This window comes from Antedon mediterranea, chromosome 1, assembly GCF_964355755.1.
Source record: "Antedon mediterranea chromosome 1, ecAntMedi1.1, whole genome shotgun sequence".
Classification (NCBI taxonomy): domain Eukaryota; kingdom Metazoa; phylum Echinodermata; class Crinoidea; order Comatulida; family Antedonidae; genus Antedon; species Antedon mediterranea.
Window position 1 is genome coordinate 38,000,839 of NC_092670.1, and position 24,095 is coordinate 38,024,933.

General features: G+C 33.7%; 2 protein-coding genes across 3 annotated transcripts; both read left to right on the forward strand.

The window, feature by feature from the left end:
• The first annotated feature begins 846 nt into the window (after window positions 1-846).
• On the forward strand, window positions 847-11,401 carry LOC140049939 (uncharacterized). The gene is made up of 9 exons (XM_072094894.1): window positions 847-895; window positions 2,731-2,832; window positions 4,040-4,507; window positions 5,471-5,763; window positions 6,416-6,512; window positions 6,708-6,877; window positions 8,926-9,095; window positions 9,520-9,692; window positions 10,009-11,401. Exons 2-9 carry the CDS (start codon window positions 2,778-2,780, stop codon window positions 10,062-10,064), a joined length of 1,482 nt encoding a protein of 493 aa, XP_071950995.1. The 5' UTR covers window positions 847-895; window positions 2,731-2,777; the 3' UTR covers window positions 10,065-11,401.
• A 118-nt stretch (window positions 11,402-11,519) lies between these two features.
• LOC140058716 (mitogen-activated protein kinase kinase kinase 20-like) lies at window positions 11,520-23,485 on the forward strand. Of its 2 annotated transcripts, none has more exons than XM_072104472.1 (15): window positions 11,520-11,618; window positions 12,204-12,467; window positions 12,724-12,811; window positions 14,139-14,237; window positions 14,868-14,959; window positions 16,276-16,413; window positions 16,788-16,874; window positions 16,958-17,087; window positions 17,222-17,273; window positions 17,802-18,019; window positions 18,406-18,611; window positions 20,845-20,937; window positions 21,367-21,555; window positions 22,004-22,259; window positions 22,594-23,485. In XM_072104472.1, exons 2-15 carry the CDS (start codon window positions 12,297-12,299, stop codon window positions 23,295-23,297), a joined length of 2,523 nt encoding a protein of 840 aa, XP_071960573.1. In that variant the 5' UTR covers window positions 11,520-11,618; window positions 12,204-12,296; the 3' UTR covers window positions 23,298-23,485. The 2 variants fall into 2 exon arrangements, with proteins under 2 accessions (XP_071960573.1, XP_071960646.1); XM_072104545.1 differs by lacking the exon at window positions 11,520-11,618 and adding an exon at window positions 11,619-11,665.
• The last annotated feature ends 610 nt before the right edge of the window (window positions 23,486-24,095 follow it).

The following is a 24,095-nucleotide window of genomic DNA, read 5'->3' on the forward strand; positions in this document are numbered from 1 at the left end:
TTGAAATGTACTGAAATACGCACAGTAAACAAAATGATACAATAAACCGTTGTATAAATACTCCAAGTAAGATGAACGTTTTAATGAAGGTTGAACGATTCCTATTATGGAACAAAGGCTATGATATGGAAAATTAATAGTACTGAGATTCAAAGTATCCAAAGATTGAAAAGTTTGTACAACTATCGAACGGCTAATTTAACAATGAAGTGTGCTAGTATGCATCTTAGTAAACAACTGAAAACACTCTGAATTCCCATTGGTTGCCAATTAGAAATTAGCCTATCCTACATTTTTGTGGTTCCACTATTAGATATACCCGTTGGTCTATAGAAATACATTGTCAATTACTGTGGTTGGAACTTTAATAAAGTGTCTCCCTTGACTAACATTCCGTTTTAATTACCTGTAAAAACAATATACCATTCATCCTAACCCTTCTATTACTCTGAAATCTACCCACATTTATATACCACATCCTTAGTTAAAAGAAAGTACTTGTGCTGTGTATAAACTATAATTTATTACTTTAAATTTCCTATTATTATACAAAATAGAGTACCGTTAGTGCCCCTACAAGAATTTATTTAATTTCATTGATTATATAGCACATTTGTAAACACAGTATTAGTTGCCTTCCTATGATGATGCTTATAATAAGCAAATGTCCTCGATAATTATTTTCGGGCTGTTTACTCGTTAAACGCAATTCACAATGCGCTACGAACTGAAATAAGACAAGCATTAAACGTTTAACGTGTTTTTATTGTCGATCGCGTTCATGCGGCAAACCCACAATTCCTTTTTACCGTTAACAGCCTGGCGATTGATCACACATCAGAGTGGATACTGGATACAATACCGAAAGATGTATTTCCGTTTACTCCAGACATAGGTAACGTACTGATTGTTATTTTATTGTTGGCTTATTCATAATAATAGTAGTTAATAGTCTTTTTTCCCCCTTTTTTCGTTCATTGTAAGTTTCTGTCTCATGGCAACATTATTTTAAGGCATTGTTCAAAATATTTTGCCAGCTTTTCTTTCTTTCATCTTTGTTCCAAATGTCTCAATTTTCTGTAATTTTAATATGTCTTCGTCTCTATAATTCGGTAAACGATGGAATAAAAACTAAAGTAATCACTTTTGTTTAGCATGTGAATGTGTGTGCGTGGGAGGAGAGTTATTTACAGTTAATCGCAAGAACCTTTAGCTGTTTTTCATCGAAACTTGGGAAAACATGGGCGCTTGCCCGTTGATAAGATCGCTTAATTTTTACAGAAATGTTTACAATACTTCTTAGTGTTTCTGGACTGGCCGCTCCATAATATCTTCTATCTATTCTTTTCTCCTACTCTACTGATATCATTTGTAAATATATTTTAAATTCTAACAACCAAAAAATTAACAACAAATAAATGTGTAATATGACCAAATTAATCCCAATCTAAGATGTATGTATCAAAGTACTTTAAAATATATCGATTTAAGTTCTTATAATTTAAGATATATCGATTTAGTTGTTTACAGTTTTATGAAAAAAAATCGTGTGTGTTACATTAAAATTTATAAATAATTGATTTATTGATGTTTCCTTCCTCTTCTTCGTTTCTTCTTTTTAAAAGTTCTTTTTTTTTTAGTTTTTTTTTCTTTCTCATTTTCTTTTAAAATTATTTTGTCTTTTTTTCTTTTTTTTTTATATTTTTTAAGATTGTCTTTACTGTTTTTGCACTTTTTCTATTTTAGGGAGTCCAGATCAGTACAGTATTTGAACTAAGTAACTTAGACTAGGCCTATTGAAAAAAACTTTTATTTCAGTATTCTGTTTTAAAACTGCTATCATGGTTATCATTTTATTTCCCGACAAATAACCTTGTCAGTACACGTATAGCATTGGACAGCTCCGAATATCAAAGGGTTTATATGTGGCTTTGACACTATCAGTTCCATGCCCCTTAGCAGACACCGCGCTCCGCGGAGAAGACTTGCATCCCAGAAAAGCATCTAAATTCGATTCTCCTGAGTATAGAGAATTTTCCCCTTTGTTTTAATTAGTAAGTCCTTCTCACCTTTTAAATCTATCATTTGGTACTTCTTTCAACTTATTATACTTTTCTCTTTATCTGAATAAAGATGGGAAAAATTCCTAACAGATTTTTTTAAATACATTGTTTATTTATTGTAATAATGTACTGTTCTTCGATTTATATAGCGTCCCAAGCGCTGAGAGAAAAAAACAAAAAGAAATTAAAAAGAAAAAAGATGGGTTTTTAAGAGTGTTTTGAAAACTATGATAGAGGATGCATTTTTAATAGGATAAGAAAATTGTTCCACAGTTTAGGAGCTGCAACTGCAAAAATTCGATCACCATAGGTCTTAAGCTTGATCACCAGAAGGTCTTTACATGAGTTAATTGTTTGTTTGTGATAATTGTCTTTTAGCTTGCCGGGCGAATTCTACGTTGTTAGACGACATCTACCTGTCATTCATTTGTGGTTTAAAGCTTTGGATATAATTACAATTGTTTGAAAATGAATCCAAATTTGTTAATAATACTTTAAAAGATAAAATCATGTGGGCTTCCATTACTTCATTATTATCTAATAATAATAAATTACAGTTATTGTACTCTTTCTATTCATACTCATCAATTATAAATACTTTTGATGTGTGTACTTGGATATTTGAAAATCAATATATTGATTTGGTAATGTAATTTTAACGATGTAGATTTCTGGTCGACGTACTTGAATTGGCAGTGAAATTAAGTGGAAGCGATGAAGAAGTACACTGTATTGTTCGTCTACAGTATCCTCTTTGCCGCCACCAAAGGTAATTACGGTCAGTTTACGAGTCTAGTTGGACTTTAATTACGCGCTCATGGTGATGATAATAAAAGCTTCTGATATTTTAATAATCTTTTTGAAATCTGTTGGAAATAAAACTGGCCTCGGGTGCCGTTATTGTGTCGACATTATCAATCAATTTCTTTTAGGCATTTTCGGAATATTTTATTCATATCAAAAACAAAAAAAATGTACAAACGAAAAAAAAATAAAAATTCGCCAACTCTATGCTAAATATACTTTGATATATAATAATATATCAAATATATGATAATATTAAATATATAGAACACCATCGACAATACATTTTGAGTTAAGGAACATATATTTGCAAACCCAAGCAACAAGAAAATTACAACTATTCAACACACGTTGCTATAAACAGATTTTCGCATATAGGCCTGCTCATTAAAATAAGGGACGCTATATTCACTACTGCTTTTAGAGACATTCAGTATACGACGAGAGCATTATTCTAGCATACATTAAGAGATCTAATTGTTTTAATACCTTTGTAGAGAATTCGTTGACATATCAAACAATCTTTTAGTACAAAATAGTTTTTCCACAACAAAATGCAAAATTGTCGTTTTGTCAGTCTCAAAATATCAAATATTTAGTATCTATCTAGTATATCTAGTACTGATTGAAAATGTTCATCTGGTTTGTAGTAATAGGTTATTAGAAATGTTCTGTTTTCAAACCAACAATTAGTATGAACTAACCTTGACAGTTTCGCTGATTCTTCAGAAGGAATGACGATCTAACAATAAACAGATTGACCCCTAGAGGGCCAATTCTGTACTGTAATACGTACTGTATTGTCTCCTAAAAATATGAAAAATTAAGATTAATTAAATCAGACTTTGAATATGGTATGTTGTAGTTTTAATAAAGTTAATCACTTCTGTAGAAAAAAAAAATAATGTTTTCATTTATAAAATGACAAAATAAATGGTTAAATTTAACAAAAAATCCATTGGCTGCCATCCAATTTGACTATTTGTTGCTTTAAATTACAGTTATTTCAGGTAAATAATTTTGTTGTCGATCTAATTTTTTTTTTCAAAATGGATAACTATTATGTGACATTAAAATGGCATAGGCCTATTAAAAATGTAAAAATTATTTTTCAGAAGAAAAAAACATCTTTAAGATAGTTGTTTTTGAATAGTTGTTTTCTTCATAATTAGATAGGTGTGTTTGTAGTACAGCAACCAATAATGACGTCCTTACGGATAGACAACATTTAGACTCTAACGGTTGGACCATGGTGTTTTCTGGTGGCCCATTTACTTGCCCTGGGTATGTCAAAGCTTGGAAATGGTATCCATCAGTGTCAACAAGCTTTCTTGGACTAGTATGGCGACCCACCAGCGGCTCTAATGAATTTGAGGTAATAGGAAGAACGTTGTTACCAGCGGTTTCATCTACCAACGAAATCCATACACATGAGTTGCCGATATCGGAATGGATTCCCGTGGAAGTTGGCGATATGATAGGATTCAAATTTGACCAGTCGTTGATCCGGTATGACTCGAACCACAGTTCCCAGGTCGAATATGTGAATTCTATTTCCATTGAAGACCTCGTTGTTGGGTCAAGTCACACGATAGGCGGTACAGGATTTAGGACATATTCAATTATCGCAATTCATGAAGGTATTGAATGAAGCTCTGTCTACACTATACTATATTATATAACACCTATATAAATTCCTGTCATTTGATTGGACGAATGTGGGTCACATGGCGTGCAATAGTACGCACTATTCAACGATCGTTAAATAGTACTTTTGAAACATTTTTGTGTACGAAAAAAAAACGTCTAGATGTTATATAAAACAAATAATGAATGTTTTGTATTCGTGTAATGGTACAAATAATGGCACTTGGTGAATGATGAAAGGTTATATCAACTCGGCTTTGCCTCGTTGATATAACCTTTCATCATTCACCTCGTGCATTATTTGTACCATTGCACTCATAAACATTCATTATTTGTATACTATACACTAGTTTGACACAAAACGTGTGATGTGCTTAAATATAAAAGTGATATGCTCAAATGTGGTAGTGATATTTGATTTTGATTTGATTTTATCACTTTATTTCAGAATAAATATTTCATTATACTGTACAACAAAAAATAATACAAAACGGAGAATCAAACTAAAATAGGATTTTTTCCCACTAAAACGTGGTTCCCACTAGAACGCAACGCAGCAAAGTATTGCGTAATTACAAGTGGGAACTTGCAGGTTTGATTTCACGCAGGCGGCGCGGGGGCAAACACAATGAAAGGGCATTTTCTTACGTTGCGAAGATTGCGTCGAGAACCAAGCTTTAGTGTAGAGATTGGAATACCGTAACAAATAGTTCGTAGTACACCTAACTCATATATTTTTAAAGTTTGATAGTGTAGACAGAGCTTAATATCGGGCTTAATATTAGAAAAAGGTGTTATGTTAAGTGAAAACATAATATTGTTTGATAATAATTATAATATATAATAATACCATCCCATAATCTGGGATTACAGTAATTGTTTTCTTTTTTTTACGAAGTTGTATATTCCTATGTCAATAATATTTTTCTCATTTGGTATTTAATTTTTTTTTCCAGATTATTTCGATAATCGATTTGTCATTACAACAAAGTGTAAACGCTTGAGCACAATGAAGAAGGTAGAACCTGGTTGGAAGTTACCAGGCCACGTGATACGCAGTGTACAGAGACCATCTGCGATTGCGTGCGTTACGTCATGCCAGAAAGAAGAACTATGCTGGTCAATCACATATGACAAAGAAAACGGAAATTGTCATTTGAATAACGTCATAAAGGGTCAAACTCTTAACTACCAAGTTACTGCAGATGATATTGTGTATTATGAGTTTAATTATGAAGCAACAGTACAGGTGAGTCTATTTATCAAGATTTTGATTTAGCGCAACCTAAGCAACGTAAGAAAATGCCCTGCCAATAATTGTATTTTCCCCCGCCTGCGTGAAATCAAGCCTGCAATGTTTGCAGCACTATTGCGTCGTCGGTTTCCACTTGTGATTACGCAATATACAGCACTTTGCGTCAATACGTCGTTGCGTTGCGTTTCGTTGTATCGCAGTGGGAACCACGCTTTACATAACAAGGAACGCGGTAAAACCACGACTTCCACTGGCTTGTCTTATCAGGCAATCTAACAACAGGATGCTGAAAGGGTTTATCTGTGGCTGCGACACGATCTGTTCACATCCTAATAGACACCGCACGCCGCGGAGAATAATATTACAGTACTGTTGGTAATTGTAGCAGCCAGACATAAGAGTAAAGGACTGTTACGAGCTCAGTGCCCTGTTGTTAGATTGCCTTTATTTAATTTAGCAGACTGTGTTATGAGCATGGATTAAAGAAGCAGAGGGACTTCCTTGCATCAAACACAACTAAAAGTAGTTACTGGATTTGATTCAAGATTTTTGAGTAACCAGTTACATATTTTGTAGAATTCCTAAAGGTTTCCAGGATTCCAACCAGGCATTGGTAACTTACATCTGTTTTTTTTTTTAATGAAAGGACTACGAGGAATGTGACATTTGTAGCGTGTATAATGGCGTAACGTGCGAGTCTACTCGTGTGTGCCGATGTGCTGGGGATGATAGCTCCAATTATGGTGAGTTCAGCATGTCGTAAATACGGTACACACTTACTACAAACTTGCCTCCAAAGTAAGCCTCACATGTAACTATAATGTACAGTATTGTTTATAATTATATAAAATAACATTTTCCGGCATTTATCGACAAATAACGCACATATTTTCTACCAGTTCTAAAAAAGTAACCGATTTATTTATTTGCATTCTTAGTATGGAATTTGATATTCAAAGGAGTAGCAGAAACGGGAGTATCTGTGCGTTCTGCGTATGTTGATGGAACTGGTGCGTCGCAGACTGATACGGCTGCCTCACTCTTGTCTTCGCAAAACTTTAGATTAAATGAGAAGTTTGAACAATGGGCTTCGTTACAAGTACAGCAAGTATGTAAAGACCATTTCATTCTCAAGATATCGTGTGTACAGGTCACAATAAAATTGTGTGTACACGTCACACGATATCTTGAGATTGTTGCCAGTGTTAATACGCGCACGCGTAAGTCATTCTGGTTGGATTGTTCGCTGCTAGTCGAATATCGAAACGTGGCAGGCTGAAGGCGCTTGACCTTTTGACAAGATCGCCTAAATTTCTAGTATTTTAACCTTACAATACTTGTGTCAACTTTGACTGAGTATTAGTAACATAATTCTTGAGTATTATTGTTTACCCTGGATTTTTTGATTTGTAAGACATAATCAAACTTTGAAACCTCTTTTTCTCAAAACGTCAGTTCTGACTAGAGTCCACGATATTCAGGTACAGCCGCTCCATAATCTCTTTGCTTTTCTTCCTTATATCTTAATTAACATAAAATTGCTTATACTAACAAACATTACTGTTTATATGCCTAATATGTTTTACATCTTTAATTTTCATAATTATCCTCATACCGTACTCGTAACAAATTTTCTCAACTTTCCATATCTAAAAGTCGTAGTTAGTCATGTATCGGGTTATGGAACGCCTCCTCTGCCTTCAGTTCACATTTATCATGCAGTACACACCAATGGTCATGCAGTACACACCAATGGTCATGCAGTACACACCAATCGTCATGCAGTACACACCAATTGTCATGCAGTACACACCAAACATAACATCATGCAGTACACACCAATCGTCATGCAGTACACACCAATCGTCATGCAGTACATACCAATCGTCATGCAGTACACACCAATCGTCATGCAGTACACACCAATTGTCATGCAGTACACACCAAACATAACATCATGCAGTACACACCAATCGTCATGCAGTACACACCAATCGTCATGCAGTACATACCAATCGTCATGCAGTACACACCAATCGTCATGCAGTATACACCAATCGTCATGCAGTACACACCAATCGTCATGCAGTCAAATATTGCGTAAACCTATCGACAAAATCGAATATCAGGTGACGTTTAGTAGACGGCTGTAAAACTAAGGCTATACAAATGTTATACTACAGCAACTCACGCTGTCTACTACTACACCGCACATGCTTTACGTCCTATATATTCCAAGATTTCTTTAATAGTTTTTTCAAGCCATTTTAGTTATAAAGCACGTGCGGTGTAGTAGTAGACAGCGAGTTGCTGTAGTATAATGTTTGAATAGCCTTATTTTTACAGCCGTCTAATATTTGACTGCATACGATCGATTGGTGTGTACTGCATGACGATTGGTGTGTACTGCATGACAATTGGTGTGTACTGCATGACGATTGGTGTGTACTGCATGATACCATACAGATAGGCTACATCAGTACTTCTATGAATGGATGACTAGTTGGTGACAAGAACCCAGTACCGTTTTGATTTTACGATCATTCGGGAAATCACCTCACGCCGAGAACAATCTAAAGAAATCTTCGAAAATAGTTTGTACAATTTCTCATGTTGATTCCTTTTGAATTTTACTAAACAATCAATTTCTATATCACATCGAATTAATAATTCAATGCCTCACAACGTGTGAATAGTATAATAGTGAATTTGTTCGTGCGAATCTAAAGTGTCATGCTATGCGCATGCGTATTCATGTTTCTATGTTCCAAATCATAAACACGCATGCGTATAAGTTAAAGTTTCAAGTTTCTTTATTCATATCACTGTCGCAGCCGAAGCTGAATTACTGTGTAAAATGTATACAACGATAACATGATTTAAACGGTAAAAATTGTATATCCAGGAAATAAACGGGAAAAAAAAACAGAAAAGAATAAAAAGTAGGCCTACAAAAGGTAAAACAGCTTGTGAGCGAACAGATTCGCCTAGTGGAAAATACCTACGAATTCATTTGCGCGAATCGAAAGCGTTGACTAATGCGCATACGTAGTAATTATTTTCATATGTGACGTCAAAATGTGCAACCAATTAGAACTCATGAATATTCGCTAATATGGAAGACAGGCATAAACTTTTTTCTCTAAAACTCTACAGGTAAAAGTAACGCTGTATTCCGCATCAGCTGAAGAGCTCATTTCTTTGGTATTCAACGGAGTTAATTCAGACACTACGTCGTGGTATAGTGTTAGTAATCTAATAGATTCTCCGTGGACAGATTTAACGACAAGCGCCGCAATCAACTACTTCGGGATAAATGGTCATTCGTAAGTGCAATCAAACATAATATTATACGCATGTATACCAACCAACGTTGTTCCTCTATAGTGCTAAGAATGTTACACTTATGTTAATTGTCTGCCCCCCCCCCCCCCCCCTATACCAGGGATTTTTCCTTCGAAAGAACTGAAGGGAATCAGAAACTCATTATTGGTTAGAATTTTTAAAATTATTTTAACAATGTTTGTTTTCCGAAATTCACTTATACGGTAGCCTACAGCATTTTATATTTTAAGAATTAGCTGGAGAAAATCAATAGTCGTAAAATGTTTTGCGTTGTCACAATCAACACGTTCGTTACGCTTGCCTTGCTTCTTCACAGATAACCATAATAGGCCTACCACAAGAACTTATTTGGACACATTTTTTTTATTGTAAAATAAAATTTAGTAATGTTTGTATACTATAAAGGAATTCGCGTACCTGGTACATCAATTCTCACTACGGTGGGTGCTCGGTAGACACAGGATGGCTGGTTGCCATTGATAAGACGTTAGGATGCGTGTGGGAAGCTCAGCGGGGTAGTACATATCCAGTATTTCTGTACAGCTTGACGAGTAATTTGGAGAATTGGACAACTGGGTGTAAGTATATCTAGTAAAGAAAGTGATTCTCAGAAGAGAAAACAAAACAACTAAAGCTTGGTTCCCACTAGAACGTAACGCAAGGACGTAAACGCAACGCAAGCATTTTAACCAATGACAAGCGAAGTTATAGACAGTTAGCAATTACAAGCGAATAAGCCATCGCTTGTGATTGGTCAATTCACTTGCGTTGCGTTACGTCCTTGCGTTGCGTCGCTAGTGGGAACCACGCTTTAAAGTGCAATGAATTAACACGAACCTTACGCGATTTTGCAATACCGTACAGAAATAATGATTTGTTTTTCTTTAATTACAGCCATAGGAAAAGCTCATGTACTGACGGTACGCATTTTGTACAATCGCTGCCTCTAAAAATGGTATCGTAAAAGAAAGAGGATTGGTTCTCCTTAAAGAAGATTCCGTCCACCGTTGTTGTGCCTTTTATGAACGAATCGTAACTTACCACACTAGTCATAATCAATTTTTTAATTGAAAAGTGGACCGACTAAAGTGCCTCGACAGCGGCTCTGATCGAGATGATTTTGAGGGGAGTGGGTAACCCTGTCTGAAGGTCAGTCATGGCTAGAGTAGGTCGTTTCAATCTGCGAGCAATTTATTTTGTGTCACGTTTTCTATATAAGTTTTATGTAAGAATATTATAGAAAATTCTGTTAGATAGCAAATCGGGTGCTTGGTTGTATCATCATCAAGAGATGTTTTGAATATCAATCTGTTAATATCAAGTGTTTATGGGGCTAGTTAGGCCACATCTTGAATTGTCTGTCTAGTCTTGTCTCCACAATACAGTAAAGATATCGCTTTGGGAAAGGTTCAGAGACGGGCTACAAAATCCCTAAATGTATGAAGGAGTTATGAGGAACGTTTGACTGCATTCTAACAACAACATTGGATCGAGGAGAGAAGAATCATTAACACGTATACAATTTAAGAGAAAAAAAGATATTTAGAGATTTACTTTTACATTTCTAGATGATACGGGTGTACATTTATAAAGATTAATAAAATACATTATACTTAATTATGAACAATTATTGTAAGAAATGGGAAATAAAGCATGGATAAATAATTGGTTTTAAATTAATTTCTCAGGTAAAGTAGAGTATAATATCAAAGTATTATAATCCAAGATAGTCTCTCTCTCTTCCTTTCTCCAGGCTCTCTCTGATGACTCCTCCTGACTACTCCTTCCCGAATCCGTATTCGATCTGGTTATATTGTTCTTTATTCGGGCGCACTACCGGTGACTACTATAGAGGTCGTTGTCGGAAAGCAAGACCTTTGTGTAATGTTGGCATTTTTGGGACTTAAGACTAGTCTGTCGAGTATTTTATTATAGGCATAGCTTCCGCTCCTTTTGTAAAACTATCACCCACTTTTGACTCATTTAAAATGTTATTTAGAAATTTAGAATATAATGTGTACAAATGTGGTTAGTAGTTGAGCATGCATCACTGTACAGTTGATTGCAAACTTAGAAGAAAGTATGGCTTTAGAGAGATTTTTAAAATGACATAACTGTCGTGTTTCAACAGCATCTAGTCCGAGTTTTACATTCAAGAGACGCATTCTACGCCTCGATCATGCCCATTTGCAAAATAGTATTTTGCAAATGGCCATAGGCTAACTTTAACTTACTATTTATTGTGTTTTAATTACTGTAATTGTAACTATATTATTAACAAAATAAACTGCGGGATCCAAACTGCGCAATGTTGTTATAAGTATTATTTTGCGATATTTTTTAAAGTAAAAGTTGACACATCTGAGAGTATAGAGGGCGCCTTGCTCGAGTCGAAAAGCTGGATAAAACAGTAATAAAATAAAAAACCAGCGCAGGAAAAAATGAAACAAAAAATCATTTAAAATTTGTAATTATTCACAAAGGTACAATTTTGAAGTAGAAAGGTAATTGCCTTAGGGAAAGGCCGACATATATACTTTAATATTTAGGTGTAAGTCTTATTATTATAGTAACATTCACACTAATTAAATGGCGAGGCTAGCCTACCTAGTAGGCCGGCCCTCCCTACCTAGGCTAGTAGGCCTAGGCTAGGCCTAGTAGTAGTACTAGTGGGCCATATATAGCCTATCTAATTCTGTAACTAATTTGTATTTGTATGGGCCTAACGTAGGCCCGAACCGGCTATCTATAATATAGGCTAGGCCTAGGCCGGTTATAGTAGTTGGCCTACTAGTCTAGACGGGAGTAATACTATTGGATTCCCATACTAACTATTAGGTTAGGCCCTCTAGTAGGCTTGTAGTAGTATAGAGCCAGCCAGGCCTACACTACTATACTAATAGTACAGTTTACTTTTAGGCTACACACACAGAGTTTTCTAGTAGTAGTAAGTAGGGCTAGGCCTAGTATAGTATAGCCTACTTGGTAGTAGCAGACGAGACAAGGCTACTCTAGTACTCTACAACTAATATATTTAACTAGCTAGGCCTATAGAGTATCATTTAATAAACATTTGTGTTTTCATTCAGTTTTAGATGAAGAAGAAATAGGTACTATGGAAAGACCCTGAGCCAGCCTACATACAGACGACAGTACATGCATTTTCTGAAACCGGTGAGAGCATGTCTGAGAGGAGACGAGAAATGGCCTCCTCATTTGTACACATAAAATTCAACGACCTCAAGTTTTATGAACGATGCGGTAGTGGCACTTTTGGGTGTGTTTACAGAGCACATTGGATTTCACAAGGTCAAGAAGTAGCTGTGAAAAAGTTACTCGTTTTAGAAAAAGAGGTACCTAACTAAACATTTTTTTTCTTCAGATTTATTTAGCCTTGAAAGAAAATCAAATAATGCTATACCAGAAATATGAAGATCAATAATGAAGTACAATAAAAAGTATTTACACGATAGAATGCATTAGTGAGAGAATAATAAGCAACACTCAAATTTAAATATAAATAAAAATTAGTATAACTTGCTTTTTGAAGACATTCGTTATTCCGCAGTCTATGTTTATTTCAACTTTATTTTTGTGTTGTTTTTTTAGGCTCAAGTTTTAAGTTGTCTGAGTCATAGGCACATTGTCAAGTTCTATGGAGCTGTGATCCAACCTCCAAATTTTTGTATTGTAACAGGTATGGAACTTTTAACATATTTTATTATTAAAATTATTAAATTATCATAATATTTAATATTTAATGATGAATGACGGTATATATTTTTCACTGCATAAAATCAGATCTATGCATTAGAAACTATATTAAATATATTATATTAAAATGAACAGTTATTAAATATGGTTTTCCATTAGCCCCACTAATTCCAGGAATATAACGCGTTGGCTAATGCATGCCTATAAATAATTTCATCTACTTTTTGTGACGTCAAAAAATATTTCAACCAATCGGAACTCAGAAATTATTACATTAATTTGTGTAAATATATTTCCTATAGAAAACTGGCTTTATACTAGCTTTATTTACTAAAACATTCAACATTCAGATTTTTTAAAAACTATTTACCAACAACAGCCATAGGCACATTTTATTTATATATTCAAAAATCATTATGAGCTTCTATGGGCTTGTGGACATAATGTGCATGTTTTTTCTGATTTAGATGACATGCATTTCATATTGACTAACAATCAAATTTTTACAATGTGTCGTGAAGAGCTATTGTTTGTTAAAATCTTATTATAGAATCATGTCCTTCCAACGAATATTAACAAAAACCTACTAAGATCGTTTTTCAAATTACTCTTGAAAATGGGTCAGTTATTGATTAATCGATTAGTTTGTGAGTTATTTAGTAAAGAAAGCCAGCTTTTACCATGCCTCAAGTGCTATTCCATTATAATTATTAATATTGATAATCTTCAAAAAGAATAGATTATTCTTATCTTATATAGAGTAATTAAATAGAATTTAAGTTAAATTTGTAAAAAACAGTTTCTCATATCAGTCTGCTATAATTTATCCAGTCAAACTTTATGTGACAACAAATTGTGATGATGTCATATCACCACCATATTTGTGCATATCACTACCGTATTTGGGCACATCACACTTTTTTTGTGAAACTAGTTGTTTGTAGACAGTCCTTTAATTAACAATAATTCTCTACATTTGGCCTTTTGTCAAAACCTAAATTATGCAACTGAATAAGTAATTATATTAAATCGCTTATGTAAATATGAGAATGTGATTGGTTGAATTGTCACCAATGTGACTAGCCTTGCATGTATCAACAACATTATTGATTTATGTTTATTTGTGTGATGTGCCCAAATATGGTAGTGATATGCCCAAATATGGTAGTGATATGCCCAAATATAATAGTGATATGACATCATCATGTCCATATATGAGCACATCACATTTTTTTTCCCTCGTACAGTATTTTGTGAATCAACCATAATTTTTATGTTCTAAATTTCTTTATTATGTTATATTTGATTAGAGTATGCGGAAGAGGGATCACTCTATGAATACATATCTAATCAGTGCAATACATTGGATTTTACACAAATTTTAACATGGTCTCGACATATGGCTTTAGGTAAAAGAAATTTTTTCTAAATTTGTTATATTTAATGTTTTAAAGATATATTGTCCCCCTGAAAAAATTGATTTATTTAAACGTTTTGAATTGAATTGAATTTAACCATTTTTAATAATTATTATTTTTTCTATTGAAGTGAATAATTTTAGTAAAACTACAAAATGGCCTATTCAAAGTCTCTGATTTTTTTAATCTATATTTTTCATGTTTTTGAGGGAAAATACATCTTTAATTTTGTAATTTCTTTGATTTCTTGAATGTTTTATGTTAATTTTGATTTACATTCTTTTGATTTTAATTTAAAATAAATAAATTTTTTACTTTATTTAACTAATCCTGTCTTTCATGAGAGTACAGTATTTCAGTAATTTGGTTCATTTCATTTCTTGTATACACTTTTTCAATATTGTTTCATGGATTATTATTTACAGTAGAAAATGTAATGAAATAATACAAATATTTAATTGTAAAAATAATGATATAAGTTAATAATAATAAAAATCTTTATTTTTGCAACGGAAAGAAAAACTATTACTAGTATTGTAATAAAAATTAAAATCAAGGTTAAAAAAAAAAAAAAAAATAACAAATCTAATTGTTTAAATTATTATATTCCGACTTATTCAGGCATGAACTATTTACACAAAGAAGCACCGGTCAAGGTCATACATCGTGACCTTAAATCTCGTAACTGTGTCATTAGCAACAAAGTACTTAAGGTAAGATTTTGGCAGGAAGTAAGCGATCTTATCTCTATAAATAGAGGAAGTCGGCTTATTTATGTTGGAAAGTCAGTCATGCATAAAGAGAATTTTTAAAGATTGTATCGTCCCCCTAAAAAATGTTTTTTTTTTTTTTTTTTTTTTTTATTTTTGAATATGCCATTTTAATGTCACAATAGTTCACTTTGGCCAAAAACTGGACCGGAAAAAAAAAGTATTTACCTGAAAAAAACTGTAAAATAGTCAAATTAGCTGCCAGCCAATGGGTTTTTGGTTGAATTTAACCATTTATTTTTTCATTTTATACAGGTAAGTGAAAAATAATTTATATAATAGTTTTTAATTTATTCTGAATTGTGACCCAATTTTGGATTTTGAATGAGATTGAAGCATTATCGATCAAAACCGCTCTTTTCATAAATTCTACTACACATACTTATAATTATATTGATTTTCACCATGCAAAACCGTAACAATATATTTTTTTTAAAAAGTTACTTGTTGGATAAGATCTAGTGACAAACATATATAAGATGCTACAGAATATTTAATGCCCCATTACAACCACAAAAAAGAAAAATAAATTGGCGCAATTTGAATAAATGTTGTGTCAGTTAGGCTTGGTCAACATGTTGTTAGGCCCATCATCATTATGATAATTTACTATTATTAAGTAGTTTTTTTTTCTCTTTCGTCAAATTTATACAAATTTCAAAGAGCACGCAGTGCGCTTCTACGTGCCAAATTTTCTTCCAAATCTTATAATTTTTTGCTCAATTCATTGTCTTTCAAAATTTTAATCTTCAAGTTTATTTTGACAACGTCATCATACCAAAAAATTAGAACAAGATGTGGGTCCCGTAATTTCACCTATGCTACACTGTATATGGATATACAGTATACTGTACATATTATACATGTCACATAATAGGTACAACTCAGCACTATAAGCATATATGCATCATGTCATAGGATGGCGTACATTAACTTTTTACAATCGTATGTTAACGTACATGCATGTTTAAAAATTTTAATTTCATTCAAATGATAAAAATGATCACCTATAATTCGTGAAAGTGACGAATTAAATTCTAGTTTAATATTATTTTTATAATTTTTAAAAAATGTTTAATTATTATCATCATGACCTAATTAATCATCATTATCTTCTTGACTTACTATTAATGGTATTGTTATTGTTTAGGCCTATATTCATCATCATTTTTTACATGATCATCATGACTTTGACTTTGATTGATTAATTAATCATTCTAGTTGTTCACCATCTTGTTGATTTACTATTTTCTACACAGCTATGTGATTTTGGTGCCTCTAAAGTCGCCTGCAATACCACTATGATGACTTGCGCAGGCACATACCCATGGATGGCACCAGAGGTCATCCAAAGCATGCCAGCATCAGAATCATGTGATACGTTCTCTTATGGCGTGGTAAGTTTTACCAAGGCAATCTAACAACACGATGCTGAGCTCTGGAGATCAAAGGGTTTATTTGTGGCTCTGCCACACGGTCATTTCCAAGCCCCTTATCAGGCGCTGCACAGAATATGTACATAGTACAGTACTGTTGGTATTTATTGCAGCCAGACATAGATCAAAGGACTGTTACAAGTTCCTATCTTGACAAGGCCTGTCAAAAGATTGCCTTGTTTGTACTTATGTAAGGGGTGGAGCTTGTTTTACGTCCTTCCTCTTTCTATCTCTTCCCATATACCGAGATCTGTGCCAATGGTGTATATCTCAATTTTATGCATTATTGCAGAAAAAAAAATCATTGATGAAATTTAATTTTTTTTTTTGGTCAGGTTTTATGGGAGTTGCTAACAAGAGAAGTACCCTTTAAAGGACTTGACGGTATCCAAGTTGCATGGATGGTTGTTGATAAAAATGAGGTATACAAATATTATCAATATAACAATTTTAATTTCATAATTATTTTTAGCCGTGCATTACAGTAATATTTGTATCTTTGTAGAGGCTGATGATTCCCACAACCTGCCCAACGCTGTTTGCTAATCTCATGACCAACTGCTGGAAGACTGATCCAAAAGAAAGATTAAACTCTCAAGAAATACTTAAAACATTGGATTCAATGCTAAATGATGGTAAGATTTCATGCCAAATATAGTCATATTCACCATTTCATACTTTTTTCAAACTGATCATAAACACACTACTTTCATTATAAAGCATTGGTATTATGGTTTGTTATAATATATTTAAAAAATTTTTATTTTAGGTGACTTACCAACTGAAACGGATAACTTCTTAGAGAAAAAGAGCGAATGGAGGTATGTAAAGTTGGTCTCATTCTAATCGAAATGTTTGCTTAATTTTGCACTATTTTATTTTAGACACAAAAACTCCCTGAACTAAGATAAAAATATCTGTTTTCTGCACATAAATAGTAGAATTGACATCGCTAAATCTGATGCACATAGTTTGCCGTCTTAATACATACTTGCTGCCCTCTACCTTTATATTCTATTATTTGTTTTAAATATTGTACATGCCACAAGTAATATTCTCTAAACTGTAGGAAATTGATTAGATTGTTTGATAAAGAAATTATTTGCGTAAACAAAATTTATGAATGCCAACCCAGATGTTTAAAGCTCTGTCTACACTATCAAACAAGTTTGACAAAAAAGTGTGATGTGCTCAAATATGGTAGTGATATTCTCAAATATGGTAGTGATATGCCATCATCATGTCCATATATGGGTACATCACCTTTTTTGTCACATAAAGTTTGATAGTGTAGACAGAGCTTAAAGGAAGCATCATACTACACAACTCCTTTTTATGATAAATAAAAGGTTGGAAATTGAGCAAACTCTAGAAACATTAAAATCAATGGAACGCAATCTTGCTGATAAAGAAAAGAAATTGGAGGAGAAAGAGCGGCACCTGAAAGCCTGGGAGAAGGAGCTGGTGGAACATCAGGTGATGCCATTTGGGCCTGAAGCCGACAATGATGTGAATACATGGAGTGATCAAGAGGTCTGCCTTTGGGTTAAACAAATTGGAAATAAAGGTACTGTATTATTTTTATTATATATTATGAAGGAAATAAATATTATTATGAAGAACAAGAAGACATGGTTTTTCTACTTGTTTTTGTAGTGGAACATGTTTTTCTATATGGATACAGTACAGTTAACTCTCCAAATATCGCACAATCAGAATACAAGACTTTCCGGAAAACCGAACATAATTATTAGGCCAGCCTATAAGTATATATGTATATAAGTTTGAATAAAAGTTGCTTCACACATGAAATAAAGAAAAAATTCTTGTTGAAAATAGTAGGTGATTAGTGTACGCACTACTCTTTGTGAACGAGCATCTGATGATTACTAGTATTAGCTAATCTGAATTTTGTTTTTCCAAAGTTGAGACTTCTGTGTTGTTCTTTTTAAGGTGGACAGCCTGGTGAATTAGCATCCTATGCTGATCTCTTTATTGAAAATAACATCACAGGAAAACGATTGCTGACGTTGACTCCTGATGATTTAGAACAAATGGGCGTGGTCTCGTACGGACATCGAAAAGAACTTGATAGAGAAATACAAGAACTAGGCCATGAAAACTTTCGTCTACAAAACTTCCCCCCGTTGAACATGAAGGTAAAAGGTCTTGTATGCAACTGGTGTGTGTTATGGGTTGACTCAAATGCATATTAGGGAACATTCCAATTTTCAGCATGTGCATTTTTTTTTTATGAAACTGCTATTGAGTCTGATTCAGTTAGGTGGAAAATTACTCCCATTTGCATAAAAAAATTAAATAGAAATTATGTTTGTTCTGAGATATACAAACACAGATAAATGAAAAATTAACAAAAACAATTACAAAGTGTCACATCACTCTTGTATGGCAGCTGGATAAAAGCTATTACGAAACCTAATATTTGTACGATGAGAGATGATGGACCATACATACATTATGCATGGGATTGCATTGCGCCCCGATTTGGTCTGGCGCCCTGAGAAAAATATCGTGGAAAATGGGTTCAATGGTAAAGCTGATTCAGAGTGATGGACTAAGAAGCCATTTGTTTCATGAAATCGTACAATTTTGTTTTCTTTTGGCCAGTCAACCAGCGTTGCCAGCGATAAAATTTAAATTATGCCGTATCCTGTCTCAAATAATGCCAGATTGGGAAAAATAATGCCAGATCCCCAAAATGTGGCCCTAAACAGCGCCACCAACGGTTGTATGTCTAATAAACGTTTGTAAAACCCCAACTGACACAAAATAGGGCCTAAATTGTATCCCTATGTCGTTCAAAAATTTTGAAAAATGCTGATGGCCGGAAATGCCACTTAATTTAAAATATGAAATAAAAATATATTTATTAGTGTCTCCAGGATCTTAGCCCACCATAGTTCGAAAATGGCAATTATAATTGAAAATAGGAAATCAAAATAATTATATATTAAAAAAGTGTCTCCAGGACCTCAGCCCCACCATGGTTGGGACTGAGGTACAAACATTTGGAAAATAGAGCTGCTCGATGGCCGGAAATGGCACTTAATTTCAGATATGAAATAAAAATATATTTATTAGTACCTCCAGGATCTTAGCCCACCATAGTTCGAAAATGGCAATTATAATTTAAAATAGGAAATAAAAATATATATTAAGTGTCTCCAGGACCTCAGCTCCACCATGGCTGGTGCTGAGGTAAGAAAATTTGGAAAAATAGAGCTGCTCAATGGGCGAAAATGGCACTTAATTTCAAATATGAAATAAAAATATATTTATTAGTACCTCCAGGATCTTAGCCCATCATAGTTTTGAAAATGGCAATTATAATTTAAAATAGGAAATAAAAATATATATTAAGTGTCTCCATGACCTCAGCCCCACCATGGTTGGGGCTGAGGTAAAAAAAATTGAAAAAATAGAGCTGCTCGATGGGCGGAAATGGCACTCAATTTTAAATAAAAATTACCTCGCCCACATGGTCACTACTGGGGCTGAGAGGTGAAGAACATTTGGAAAAATAGGGTTGCTACGACGATGCAAATGGAACATAATTTGAAATATGGAAAACAAATTCTCCTAGAAGAAATTCTTTTTAAAATTAGAGCTTATAGTTACTGGAAATTGCCATTTCAAGGGTTGGGGTAGGGGTGCGGCCACTTATAATTATGAACTGAAACAACAAAACCCCTTTCATAATGTTTTCGTTAAATTGTCTCTATATCTGGGGATCCAATAACCTGCATGGTCTCTGAAATAGAGCAACATAATTGGCCAATAGCTAGCCTCTTCGGATTTGTTGTGCTGCCTATATCGCACACACGGTAGTTTTCGAGCAGCCTTCCTATCCGAAGAGTCTATTTAAGTCCGAAACAAAAGGATGGAAGAACTATTGTACGGAAAACCCGAACAGATCTGTTTTGTACGATATGATATTGTGTAAGGTGATATGTATTAAATTGCAAGATTAAACAAAATATTTTATTTTTGTTCTGTGGTATATTATTTTTTTGGTTGTTCAAAAAACACAAAATTATGCCAGATTATGCTAAAAACGGCTAAATAATGCCGCGGCATTATGCCAGATGCCGTGGGCCTCTAAATAATGCCAAAAAGCATAATAATGCCAGAAATGGCAACTATGCAGTCAACAGTGAGCATGAATGATCTTGTTTGACACTGGATTACTAAATTTGTGTGCAATGTGAAAGAACGCTCACGATATTTTTCTCAGGGTGCCGGACTGAATCTGGCTTTGAAAGCAGCTTTACATTTTTATGGTACCAAACTAATTTTAAGTTTGGCAAACATGTGATTGTAAAGCTCTATATACTTCCAAATATATATTATTGTTTTTCTAATACTTGGCAGACGTCAACACCTAAACAAGAACCAAGCCCGGCATCAACAACAACGATTTTGACATTAATTTTTGGAAATCATTTCAGAAAAGGAACTGCAACTGTAAGTTAATAAACAGCTAGGCACTTTTGGCCGACTCATAAAGATTAGTTTTTTTATTTATGTCTGTCCTGGTAACAGTAATTGTTTGATAATTAAGTACAATCATTGATGTAAAACAAACTTAAAATTATTTTCAGAATAATTTTTTGATTTGATCTTTTGACTAGTAGGAGGCAAATTGAAAGAGTCAGCTTATGCATACTCACTCATGTGCATCTTCCAAATCCCTCTCTCCAACAAATTTTTGTTCCTCAAGTTTTTTTGCTTCAGCGAAACTAGTCGCAACATTTTCTTTTTTTTTATTGCACAACCAAGGATTTTTCTTTGCAAGACGTTGGATTCGCACGATTAAATTCCCCTAGTTTAAAATAAACTTTTAAGAACAATTTATGAAGTCGATTTTCTTGAAAAAAATTTCTTTTTTGTTAGGATACACCAAAATGGAAAATGTATATTGAAGTTGATGGTGATGACTTAGCATTAACTTGCATTGAGGAGGTTACATTTAAATTTTCGTCGACTGAGTTCGTCAGGATTAAACAATCCCCATACGTGATGAGTAAATGGCAGACGTCAAGTTCCCCATGTCAAGTTGTTGATTGTGCAGTTTTTTACCAGGTAAATAAAGAAATCTATATACAAACTTGATGTATTACCTCAAAGAAGTACTATTAGGAATAATAATATCTTAAAAGGCATATTTATACAATATTGTTTAAAGGTCAGTTTATATTTTAATATATAGTAAAGTTAAGTTTATGAGTCACTTTATGTTTTCTCTGACATCATCATATCCATATATGGGCTGTCTACAATATCAAACTGAAAAATGTGATGTGTCCATATATGGTAGTGCTATGCTTAAATATGACATCATATCCATATATGGGCTGTCTACAATATCAAACTGAAAAATGTGATATGTCCATATATGGTAGTGCTATGCTTAAATATGACATTATCATGTCCATATATGGGCACATCACATAAAGTTTGATAGTGTATACAGTGCCTAACGTTACTAATATTTACACTATCACTGATATTTAATGATTTTTTTATTCAGGATATTGTAAAAAAACCCAAATCAACAAAATATGTTCACAAAATTCACATAAAGGATGGTGGCCATGTTGAAGAAATGAATGTAAAGCTGTATATTCACCCGTTTCATCGTCGTTTATCTTCTATGGAGAGTATAGATGGTACCAGATTATCGCTAGCCTCCAAAACCCCAAAACAGTCCCCTACAGTATGTAACCAAACTAACTGCTGGAACCCCAAAGGGCCTCCTGCTAACCCCTACAAGTACGAAACTAAAGGTTTGTGAATTATTATTTGTTTGAGCACTTGCAGCGATACATACATTTAATGTCAATTTACACAGACGAACGGTAAGCAGAAAACCGCGTAGCTTGTCCCCCAAATAGATTTTTATCTATCCTGAACGGAAACCACCCGTCCACTCCACGTTGTGTTTAAATTGACCTTTATACGCAGTATTTTTAAAGCCACAGTTCTGGAAACAACAAATTATTTGTTTATGCATAAGGTAATGTAAGTAATGTAATTTGTTGATGTCAAATGTGTTGTTACTTTCTGTAGTACGGTACAAGATGGCGCAGGTACATTATGTGATTTTAAATTTCTTTCTAGTAAACTCAGGTGAATGGTCGCAAGTTGCATCTTCTAAACCAAAAGATTATACTAAAACGAACACAAAGACTACCAATTTATGTGACGAATTACAGAGTCTATCTGCCGACAGTATTGGGACTGGCACGGGAAACAGCGTATCGTCAGCTTATACATCAGAATCTGACTCTTGTCAGAACTCGTATGCAAATATCTGTCGAAAACCTAACACTAACAGAGAAGGAGATTTTACTCATGAAAATGCCTGTAACACTATTCCTAAGAAAAATTTATTTTCTCAGCAGCCTGATAAAAGTAGTGGTTATGTAAAACGTGATAAAAATAGATGGTTATCGGGTCGTCAGGAAAGTGGGTATGGCAGCATTGATGATAAACGGAGAAAAGCGCACGATAGCAAGGGTTTTAAAAGAAATCCGAGAGGAAGAAGCGATTCAAGGAAGAAATATTACCCTTCTGTACAACAAGGGAGCAGGTACGAACGTGCAATTAGCGACGGCCTTACGACTCACTCAAACGAACGAAGACATGACGAATTTTCATCAGGGTATAGTGGTAACAACGATGTTAAAAGCACAACTGTTAACAGTACTACTGATGGAGACGAAGATTGGACAATTGTAGATAGAAGACCCAAACAAAATGACACAGTCTATCATAAAAAAAGAGGACATTTTAACGGACAGGGAAAAGGACCACGTAGGTAACGTGTTCTACCTCGCAAATTTAATTTTAATGTTTTGAGAATTTATTTTTTTATCAAATACCTTCCAACGCAAGGAATCAATATTACTTAAATTGTGGTAGAATTGCAATATTATGTATAAATTGTCCTGAATAAATGTATAAGATATATTGTATATGTTATATTAAAATTGTCTTTAATAGCTGTATTTTTGCGGGAAAACGCAAATAGCCTTTTTTTTTTTATTTGAACTCAGACCTGATTTTTTTTTAAATATTAACATTTTTATAGCATTTTATAAATTAAAATAAGGTGGAAAGAGGAATGTCTGCTCTAACAATCGGTACCATAGTGGTTGTCATTTACGTTATCCTCATCACCATAATCAATATCAGAATAATATCATGAATTTATCTTTGCTAATAATAGATAATCATCAAAGTTGCGTCATTATCACTAACGACATCACGAACGTAATCAATTTCATTATCAACATCGGTAAAAATAATAATTTTAAGTCATCACTGTGCTTATCATCACTAACGTTACGTTAGCGTCATTATCACTAACCTCATCACGAACGTAATTAATGTCGTGATAAATCATCAACGCCAACGTAGCCATCACTTTGCTCATCATCACTAACGTTATTATAACGTCGTTATAACTGACGTCAATCATCATCACGTAATAAATATATTAAATATCATCAACAGTCGTTAACCATAATAAATAACTGAACAACGTAACAGTCCTTTGATCTTATGTCAGGCTGCGACAAATACCGACAGTATGTACATATTTTCCGCGGCGCGCTGTG